Source organism: Portunus trituberculatus, chromosome 29 (assembly GCF_017591435.1).
Source record: "Portunus trituberculatus isolate SZX2019 chromosome 29, ASM1759143v1, whole genome shotgun sequence".
Lineage (NCBI taxonomy): Eukaryota > Metazoa > Arthropoda > Malacostraca > Decapoda > Portunidae > Portunus > Portunus trituberculatus.
The window spans coordinates 8,191,340-8,202,285 of NC_059283.1; the positions used below are offsets into that span (position 1 = coordinate 8,191,340).

At 41.9% G+C, this 10,946-nt stretch overlaps 1 protein-coding gene across 2 annotated transcripts; it reads left to right on the top strand.

Moving 5' to 3' along the window:
• Positions 1-507: 507 nt before the first annotated feature.
• On the top strand, positions 508-10,946 carry LOC123510390 (poly(ADP-ribose) glycohydrolase-like). Of its 2 annotated transcripts, none has more exons than XM_045265507.1 (16): positions 508-546; positions 2,030-2,116; positions 2,390-2,475; positions 2,661-2,810; positions 3,202-3,417; positions 3,543-3,692; positions 4,074-4,223; positions 4,421-4,524; positions 4,783-4,862; positions 5,318-5,474; positions 5,773-5,903; positions 6,222-6,412; positions 6,690-6,794; positions 6,981-7,110; positions 9,828-9,974; positions 10,142-10,946. In XM_045265507.1, exons 2-16 carry the CDS (start codon positions 2,035-2,037, stop codon positions 10,768-10,770), a joined length of 2,508 nt encoding a protein of 835 aa, XP_045121442.1. In that variant the 5' UTR covers positions 508-546; positions 2,030-2,034; the 3' UTR covers positions 10,771-10,946. The 2 variants fall into 2 exon arrangements, with proteins under 2 accessions (XP_045121442.1, XP_045121441.1); XM_045265506.1 differs by lacking the exon at positions 508-546 and adding an exon at positions 555-702.

Below are 10,946 nucleotides of genomic sequence, written 5' to 3' on the forward strand. Positions count from 1 at the left end.
GATAAAACAGTCAAGAAAACTTTTGGCATCTGCACTGGAGACTGAAGGAGAATCACCTGCCCACTGTATACCAGGCAGGTTGAAATTACCCATTAAGATTATCTCTTTACCAAACACAAAATCATTCAGAAATTACAAAATAATTGCATCATCAAACGACAAACTAGGAGGACGATATACAGCCAAAATTTAAATGTTAGTCTGAAAGAAAACACCTATTGAATAGATTATTTACAGGTATATCTAAATGGACAGAAATCAATTTGTTATGATAATGTTGATACTCCTATTTCAGTCTTAACTTGCCAATTGACATTGCTAAAAATTCCGGTAATATGGCAAGACTTCACCTATGTGTGCGTGTAAGCATGCTGTGGATGTGTTTGGGGATGTTTGAGTGTGTTTACGAGTATTTTGAGTATATACGAGTGTGTTACAGGTACATGTATGGCTGTGTGTGGGTATGTCTGGATGTGTCGCAATACTTAGCCACACCAGTCTCGCCTGACCCCTAGTGGATCAAGATCAAGTTGGCGAGTGTGACTGGTGAGTAAACAAACACCGCCTGCCTGTGTGCGTGCGCGCCTGTGTGTTTGTTTATGTATTTGTGCCTGGACAGTCTGTGTACAGGCTGCGCATCAAGTGTTTGTGAAAGTTGAGTGCATCAATGGGGAAGACTGACTCACCTGACTGTTGTTTAAGGTTTGTTGTGTGGTGTGTGTGTATCACCAAAGCCTGATCACCAGCACCCGTGTGTGTGTGTTTCACTGTTTGATCTGCTGCAGTCTCAGACGAGACAGCCAGACGTTACCCTACGGAACGAGCTCAGAGCTCATTATTTCCGATCTTCGGATAGGCCTGAGACCAGGCACACACCACACACCGGGACAACAAGGTCACAACTCCTCGATTTACATCCCGTACCTACTCACTGCTAGGTGAACAGGGGCTACACGTGAAAGGAGACACACCCAAATATCTCCACCCGGCCGGGGAATCGAACCCCGGTCCTCTGGGTTGTGAAGCCAGCGCTCTAACCACTGAGCTACCGGGCGTGTGTGTGTGTGTAATTCACCTCGGTCGTCTGCTGGTCACCCAGCCAGTCTTCCCCATTACGGAGCGAGTTCAGAGTTCATAGACTGATCTTCGGGTAGGACTGAGACACAACACACCCCACACACCGGGAAAGTGAGGCCACAACCCCTCGAGTTACATCCCGTACCAGTTTACTGCTAGATGAACAGGGGCCACACATTAAGAGGCTTGCCCATTTGTCTCACCGCTTCCCGGGACTCGAACCCGGGCCTCGCGATTATGAGTCGAGCATGCTAACCACTACACTACGCGGTGTGTGTGTGTTTTCCCTGGTGAGTCTTGTCTGACACAGCTGTCATGATTTCCCAATTTCAGATTGACTAACATCAGTATTCCAACCTCAGGTCATTATTGTATGTTCTTATATACAATATGGTGATTGCATCATGTCATGCAGTATCTGACCTGAATTCCATACCCAATGCATTTAAGTGAGTGGATCTCACAGCATGTACAACTCTGTTAGCAGTTATATCCCTTAGTGGGATTCTATTCTTCAGCTTGGTGTAGCTATAGCCTGTGGTGGATGGAAAGTGGTGGCGTACTGACTGTAGTGTCACCAGAAATGTACTCAAAAGAACATATGAAGGTTACAAGTTCATGATTTGCTGCGTGTTTCAGTGGCCAGAGGAGTAGAGAAATAACCTCAGCCTTTTAACATGTAGATACCAACTGTATATTTCTTGGTAAAATATGACTTTTTCCATACTTTGGTCAACACAATGCAGAGGTCAACGGTGAAATTAATGAACTACATGCATCTAAACCTGATGTATGTTAACCAAAAGATGTGAAATCATGCAGCCTCACCGCACTTTTTGATACCTTCTGAGTTATATTACAATCAGTTCCTATTTTTATGTGATTTGTGTATAGTGTAGAGATATATTGCATATGTGAAATATGCACAGAGTAAGAGGTTGATGTATTTCAGGTGTGATGATGTCTTCTTGTCCACCTAAGAAGAAGCTGCGTCAGACGTCTATCACAGAGATGCTCAAGAAAACTTTATCTCAGGAAGGTCAGTGTCTGAACCTAATCTTTATTGCAATAAGGTCACTAAAAAAAATAATAAATAAAAAATTTGAACTTGTAATTCTTTTCATGACACTCTTATAACATGAACAATTTTTATAACCTTTTTGTTGCTACAGGTCAGAGTCCTCTCTTAAATGTAAAAAAAAAAAAAAAAAAAGAAGTTATGTCCAATTTGTATATGTCTTACATGAAACTATGGAGAGAGAATTATTTGTCTGAAATGTTATGGGAACTTAAAACATATCACTATTTGCAGAAGAGAAGAAAAAGCACACAAGCTCTGCGTTAATGGAGAGAGGCAGCCACGTGAAGATGAAATCTGCTGGAACATCTTCAGCCCAGGTGACCCAATGAGACTCTTTGTTAATATGTTCATTTATATATAGGTGAATAACAGGTGTTTTTATATGCGAACTACCTTGTGTTGTCAGACTGGCACTCTGTAGCTTCCTGGATATTTTTATTCTGATTTATTTTATGGTCATTTTTATAGTTATAGTTTGAGTAATGGTGTGTTGCTTCCTTAGGGTGGCAAGAGTGTAAGAGGCAAAGAGAGGAGTGCAGAGATGCGTGATGTCTTGGCTAACGCAGCTGAGCAGAGGATTCAATCAGCAGCCTCCCAGTCAGTGAAAGCAGCCGTGGCAGACACCACTGACAATAATACTGAAGACATAGAGGTTCGTATGACTGGTGTGACTCCTCAGTGCAGATCTGATGTGGTGGTGCAAGTTTAGCGTATGATTTTTAAATTTAATTGATTCATTCAAACGTATTTATGTTAGTACTTATGGTTTCCTTTGTAAAATTGCCATGAAATTAAATGAAATACTAATCAGTGTCATTAGATATTACCAGACAAAGAACAGAACACTGACAAATGCTCACTGGTTCAAAGGTAATATTAATGCTTTTCCTGTAATTATAGTCTCCTCAGTGAAATTATTTAAAGTTACTCAAGTGAAATAGTAAGTGTCATTGTATGTAACCAGTCACAGAATAGAACACTGGTAAATGTAGACTGGTTTATAAATGTGTAGATAGATGAATAATGCCCAGCCTTTTTGTTAGTGGCAAGGCGTGCCGTTATCATCCCTGCCATGCCTGAGTGGTGACAACCTCAACATACCTGATGTGGTGCCCTCCCCTGACCACACCGTGCTGGTGAGGCTGCCTGTGTCACCTGGCACTATGCCACTCCCACATCCATCCTCCTACAGTGACACCTGGGATCAGTATCATGTGCGGATGCCTTGTTCTCCCAAAAGCCAGTACCCTAAGAACAAGGCAAGTATACTGTCTGTGTCTCTTTTGTCTTGTCTGGATTTTCCTCAATTCTCCTCTGCACAGCCACACTGCCTTTTTCTCCCTCCCACCTCCACTAAAGGTGTGAATTGTTTGTGCTGGTGCAGGATACGGTGGTTCCCCGCTGGAGTGTGATCACCGAAGCTCTGAGCAGGAAGATCAAGAGTGTGGAGGACTTGGAGCGAGCCGTCCTGGAATACAACAATCGCTACATCTCCAAGTGGAAGTTCAGGGGACTCCATCTTCTGCTGGAACAGGTATAGCAGTACAGGATTTAGTGTTGTGTATGTATTGGTGCCATGGTGTCAGTGTAACCTCTTTTTCAGTGTTACAAGTACCTGGCTCTGGAATGTGTGAGTGCATCTTTCTTTAAGCTATCATTGGTGTCTGTCCATACCTCCCCATCCAATATATCTTTCCTTAATCCATTGTCCACTACCATATGATTAATCAGCCCTTCTGTTCACTTCTCATCCCTCATCCTTGTGTGGCTGTCAGGATACCAAGGTGTGAAACAGGAACAACTTTCTTTCTCTACCTATGTCTATAAGTATTATCTCATTTTTATTGCCACATGTCAGGTTCTTTATATTACCAACTGCACTTGACATTTTGTGCTCACTTGTGTATTTCATCAGGAGTTTGAGGAAGAGGAGCGTGTCAGCTTTTTCAGCAAGACTCTGCCAGTAATGGTGCACCTGGCCCTGAGCCTGCCAGACCTGGTGACCAAGCCTCCACCCCTTCTACTGCAAGGAACCACTCACTCCATCACACTCTCACAGATGCAGGTCACTCACTCAGCTATTGGTTTATTCATTCTCTGTCTCTCTGATCTTGTGTTATAGTTTTTTAATGCCTCTCTGTTATATGTTCTCATCAGTTTCTATTCAAGATTGAGCCAAATTCACAATTATCTCAATGCTAGATATGTGTGTGAATTGAAAATGTAAATTTTTTTATATCTATAAAAAAAGATGTATTTCAGATTGCCTCTCTCCTATCCAATGCTTTCTTCTGTACCTTTCCAAGAAGAAATGCCAAGGGGAATGACACAGAATATGCCAGATACCCAGACATCAATTTTAATCGGTATGACAGGATTCAGGGTGTGAATGTGTGTGTGTGTGTGTGTGAGTGTGATTGTGTGTGTGTGTATGCTTGTATGTTTGTGCAGGTGAGGGGTGCTTTGTCAGGGCCCCTTGTCTGGTATATTGATAAACATATAGTGTGAGGTAGCCTGAAAAAAGTACCATGATGCAATGTCTTGGTGGTTGCTTATATCTATCACATGTGTGTGTGTATTGTTGTGTAGCCTCCAAATGAAGACAAGGTTGTTTCCACTTGCAGGCTGTTCTTCCACAAGGAGCAGCGGTCCTTGGAGAAGATCAAGTGTCTGCTTCATTACTTCCAGAGAGTCACCACTAAACGTAAGCTGTACTGTGTTGTCTGGGTGAAGGGGAGCACTGTAGGTGTGTGGTGCTGTGATGGAGTGACATTACAGGTATAGTGGCTGGTATTACTGGATGGTGGTGTGAGACATAATAGATTAGTGAACTCAACAATAGTATAAGTCAGATGACAATGCCAAGGAAATGATAACGAAATCTTAGAGAGAGAGAGAGAGAGAGAGATATGGGCAGATAAATACATACAAAAATTTTCAAGGCTGGCTGGAATACACAATCAGCATAACAGACAGACAGACATGTGGGTAGCTGCATGGACAAACAGAAAAATATATTTCCAGGATCTTCCCAAGTCACAAGGTAGGTAGGCAGAGTGTGGCAGAGCATAGATGCTAGTCTTGTCATGGAGCTCAGGGATGAGATGTGCAGTGCCAGGAATAGAGTTGAGAAGTAATGTGATGGTGTCCCTCCTGCAGCTCCCACAGGCACGGTGACCTTCACGCGGCAGGCTGTGCTACCACGGGACATCCCCAAGTGGGAGGTGTCCCAGCAGAGCCTCCCCAACCTGCATGTGAGCAGTGCCGGCCTCATCGAAGAGGCGATGGGTTTACTGCAGGTAGACTTTGCAAACAAGTAAGAATTCACTAGACCACTGTGTGCTTGTTTTCTTGTAGCAGTTTCATTAATACTCTTAGTATGTAAGTTTTATACCTTTTAATACTACATGACATTTTGTAGTGACTTCCAGTAACACATGCAGAGAGGAGTTGATAATAAAGATATAGCCAATATCTTTTAGGCCATTTAAAGGAAAACTGATACAGACTATGTTTATATTTGATTGCATGTAATTAGTGATGAGATGTGAGATGTTTGGGGTGGTGAGAGAGAATACTTGCATGTGAGCACTGTGACTTGCCTCACCTCACAGGTACTTGGGCGGAGGTGTGCTGGGCCTGGGCTGTGTGCAGGAGGAGATACGCTTCGTGCTGTGCCCAGAGTTGATTGTCTCCCGCCTCTTCACACAGGTCCTTGACAAGACAGAGGCTCTCATCATTACAGGTGAAAGCTTGTTAGCATTGTGACTGATTTTGACACAAAGGTACCTCGTACTTCATTTAGATGATTAGAGACAAGAAACACTAGAAGAATTAAGCTTTTCACTCTCTATTTTTACTATTAATGGTATTGTGGTGATGGTTGAATAAGCCTTCTGTGCCAACAAGTGAGGAAAATATGAAAACCTAACTTTATCATAACTTATCATCTGTATGTTCCTTAGAGACAGTCCTGACAAGAACACAAAGTGCAAAGAATACAAGACTGAGCCTTAAATACATTTCACATACGACTTGTCTCACTAGAATAGTATTTTTCCAGGGTGTGAGCAGTTCAGCAGAGCCAGCGGGTACTCGTCCAGCTTTTGTTGGGAGGGGCCGCACGAAGATAAGACTCCCGTGGACCAGTGGGGCCGGCGGCTGTGCCAGGTGACAGCCATTGATGCTCTTCACTTCACCAAGCAGCCTAATATTCAGTATGAGCCTTTCTACATCAACAGGGAGCTCAATAAGGTGAAGCATCAGGAACTCTCTTGCCACACTCACTTTTTGGCCAATATCATTTCATGTATATTTTGTTATATGAATCATTTTATTATTTTACTCTCATTGTTGTTGTTCAGTTTTCATCATCCTCTGTGGTCTTTATTTTGAAGGGAATGGATAAATTTAAATGAGACCTGAAAACTACAAGGGTTCATTGCTCTTTGATTATTTTCTATAAGTGTGAACTGAGTGGCTAATGCTGGAATGATTGCAACTATAATGCTGTAGCACATTTGTATTTCAGGCATTTGCTGGCTTTAAAGTGATAGAAGGAAGTGGTGGAATGCCCACCGGTGTGGCCACGGGAAACTGGGGCTGTGGTGCCTTCAAGGGAAATCCCAGACTCAAGGTAAAATGTGTTCTCATTGCTGGTAGTGGAGACTAGTAAGGGGTACTGGATTGTGAATGAATCTACAGATGAGAACAAGACCATACCACTCAACAGAGCATTTATAAACTGGAGTACAAGTCTCTTCACAACTTTTCACATTTCCTGCACTTGAATTGAAGTATTGACAGGCAATGTATTCTACAGGCTCTCATTCAACTGGCAGTGTGTGGCCACATCGGGAGAGATCTCGCTTATTTCACCTTTGGCGACCGACAACTGAGAGACGATCTATTCACCATGTACATCTTCCTCAAAGAGAACAGTGTCACTGTGGGTGAGTGTAGTGTACCTTTCTTAAGTGGTAGTGAGTGCACAAGACTCACTCTTCTCCTGATATAAAGAAGGCAATTGGTACCACTACAGAGAAGTATAGGGTACATGTCTATTAAAGGTGAGTGAACAATATTCCTCCATCTTTTATATAAAGAAGAGGATCAGTATTATTATTGGTTAATTCATTTCCATTTACACTCAACCCTTGTTTATCTGGACCTCATTTATCTAGATTTTGGTTAATCTGGACAGTGTCCAGATAACAATTTAATAATTTGAGTCCAGACGGCCAATAAATAAATTCAAACAATGCGCACCTCACGCACTTCCAGAAACAGCCAATAGATGGTGATGCAGCTGTGGCAGTCAGTTGTAAACAAGTCCAGCCAACTCTTGTCAACACTGTGTATTGTCCAGTACCTGTGAGCAAGTTTGTGCATTTTTCAGTACCTTAGAACTCTTAGTTACATCTCCCAAGGGTGTTAGGTGTGAGTGAGTGCCTCTATACTAGAACTCATCTGTAGCTACCCACAAGGTGTGGCTCCTCTTGGGTGCGACGTTGCCACTACTATACCAGTACCTTCTTCAAAGAAAACGGAGTGATGATCGTTCTCTACCTCATTAAAAGAAGTCAGAAGAGACCCAAATCCCTATGCAGCTCTATAGTACATCAAACGCAATAAAGATTCTGGTTATATACATGAAAATGAGACAAGTAATTTACATGTTTGTCAAATAAGTGCACATACGAGTAGAAACACAGAGTAATATATTGAGTGGTTCCTTGCTTGAGTCAAAGGTAAGAGTGTTGCCCGATTTGCTTTCTCTTGCAAGAAATATCTAGTAAGGCGGAATATGAATTCCTTGGTCTGGCTGCGCAAGACAGTGTATGACGGGGAAGCATCAGGGGGTCCATTCCATGGTATAGTGACCAGAGGAGAAGTGAAGCGACACGTGCGTGGCGACCTGACTCATCCCCCCAACCTCCCCGGGAAATTCCATCTGGGTCGTGAGTGGCAACGTCGCCTGACCTGATATGACACATCACCGTCTATGTATATGAACTAGCTTAATTTATTTTTGTATATGACAATTATTTATATCATCTACCACTTAATTAAGGTTTCTGAATGTTCTGAGAACGTTATTTTTTTATAATGCTATGATTACAGGACAGTGAGTAGTTTGTTTTTATTAGAGATTTGGCATAGTCTCACGGCAGACATGGCCAACGCCCTATGGGTAGGTACGGATGGGTTTTAGTATAGCTGTGACATAAAAGCTGGAATTAATAAGAAAATTAGAGAAAGGAGTTAGAGTTGCGAGTGTTTGTGAGGAGTATGTTGTGGCCAAGCAAACTGTGTCTGACAGTGAATCAAAAGATAGTTGATAAAATATTCTGCCAAATACTGTGAAGATATATCATCAAGTAAAAGTGGTAAAGGTGCACCAAGGAGAAATGTAAGGAGTAGAAAAGATGCTGCAGTAGATACTGCCAAGTTCCTGATACGAATCTTGGCTCAGGGAGATGGCCCCTCCTTCTGCCATGTTCTGCAGGGGACTGACAGTTTGACACTCTAGGAAGAAGAAACAGCAGTATACCTAAACAAATACTGTAGTTTATTACTATAGAATATTTTATTGATACAAAAGCTAAAAATATAATACCTAAAATAATCTAAAATATTTAAAAACAAAGTGATGTTTAAAACAGCTGTTCAAATGGAATACTCATTACTAGATGACAACACAGCAATCAACCATGATTGTTTTGTTATGAAATGTTTATGTTTTAGCTTCTCTATCAATAAAATATTCTATAGTAATAAGCTAGGGTATTTGTGTAGGTATGTTGTTGTTCCTACTTACTACAGAGTGTCAGTCCCCTGCACAACATGGGGGAGGAAGAGACCATCTCCCTGAGCTAGTTCTATCTTGCCTTCCTGAGTCCATTGCCTGAAATATTCACATCACCCTTGAACATATTTCTTTTGGGAGTATGTGCAGTCCCCATGAGTAACAGGACTGTAGGTGGTTGAACACTTACCATTAAAGTTTTGAAAGTAAATATTTATCTGATAAAGTGATGAAACAGGTGAGTGGAAAAAAAAAAAAACCTTCACAGCTTGTTTATGTTGAAATGCTTGAAGTTGGTGATTTTTCAATGTTTTAATTGTTTTGTTTATTTTGCTGTAGATAAAACTTAATTTACAACCCAGTACTTAGTGACTCAGGGTGACATTGGACCAGGCTAAGTGATAGTTAGGGTGGGTCAACTTATCTGCAAAGTAAACCTATAGCACAACATTTTGGGGTCAGATTATAAAGGTCAACTAATGAGCCAGATCAATTTATACTGTTATGATAGTTTTAGTGTTAAATTAATTTAGATTAAGTTTGTTTAGGTTTAGTTCATTAGGGAAAACAAAATAGACAAAATTTTGCAGTTTCCAAAAACATCTAAGGAGACAAACAACCATGTTTGGCAAACAAATGCCCCATTTGTGTTATCTGGACTTTTTCATTATCCGGACCAGTGCCTGCACCATTTATTCCAGAAAAAGGAGGGTTAAGTGTATCATTACATATTACTGTTATTGTTTGGTGCTTTGTTTGGGCCACACTGTGTGGGACTGCTGGCCTGGTATCAAGGTAGACAAATGATGATTATTGTCATTGTTATTATAGTGTGTGTGAATGCTGTTTTTCTTTACCTAGGCGAGTTGATCCAAGCCCTGCACCACCATGGCTGCCGAGGGTGGTCAGACGGCTCAGACTTGTTTCAGTATGTGTGTCACAGCCTGGGAGGTTCCTATGACTCTGACACAGACCAGGAGGGGAGCAAGGACTCTGCTGATGTTCAGGGTTAGTTCCTCATGTTCTGAAATGGTTATTGGGTATTTGTATTGATTGTTTTGAAGATATTATTCTGCTGTTTGAGATATGTATGTATTTTGTATGCTCATTTGACATTAGTACAGTATTTTATGTGAATTTCATATGAATCTTAAAATTTGCTCATTCTATTGCAGTGAAAGCAATGCCACATGTGAAGGAGGTGGAGGAAGCAGTGGGCCAGTCACCAGAGCCATCACAGATCAAGAAGCCTCCCACAGACATTGGTGACTGCTTCCCAGAGCCTGGCCATTCCACCCGCTGCCCTCTCAGTGAAGAGAAAATACTACAAGTCCTCTCAGAGTGTGACCGTATATTTGAAAGCAAAAAGTCCAAAAAGAAACAAGGCCCAGGATTGACCATTGACAAAACTGAAGTCCAGAGGAAAGTGGAGGACCAAGAGAGTGAACCAAGGAGACCAGACAAAACAACACAGAATACTAGTGATTCCAACAGACTGAGTGAAAGTCCAAGGAAAGGAGAAGACCAGAAGAGTGAATCAAGAAGACCAGATAAGCAAGTACAGAGCAGTGACTCCAACAGATTAAGTGAAAGTCCAAGAAAAGTAGAGGAGCAAAAGAGTGAGTCGAGAAGAGCAGACAAGGCAGCGCAAAACAGCAGTGAGCCAAGCAAATTCTTCAGACTGCTTGATGAGTACGACCGTCAGGCAAGTCAGGCACCCAATGGGACTAGTGCCACCACCAGTGCCAGTGAACCTTGGAAGCGCTTCTCTCTCCTGGAAGAAGTCAGTCGAAAGCATAATTAACTACACTGAGTCAATAGGCATGCTTGGGGCAAATTATGATAACCTATAGTCCTGCTCCTCTAACAATGTGGATTGGGTGCGGCTTGTTGGGGAATTCCCGCTGTACAGTGGTGAAGCATGTCTCATAGCCAGTGATGCAGCAGAGTTCTAATAGTAGTAAAACTTTAGCAAATATG

Excerpts from the sequence above, each read along its gene's own strand:
- LOC123510390 (XM_045265507.1), top strand. The coding sequence starts at position 2,035 with ATGATGTCTTCTTGTCCACCTAAGAAGAAGCTGCGTCAGACGTCTATC. Across the intron at positions 2,811-3,201 it reads ATAATACTGAAGACATAGAG|TGGCAAGGCGTGCCGTTATC; the intron begins GTTCGTATGACT and ends CCTTTTTGTTAG. Across the intron at positions 9,975-10,141 it reads GGACTCTGCTGATGTTCAGG|TGAAAGCAATGCCACATGTG; the intron begins GTTAGTTCCTCA and ends ATTCTATTGCAG.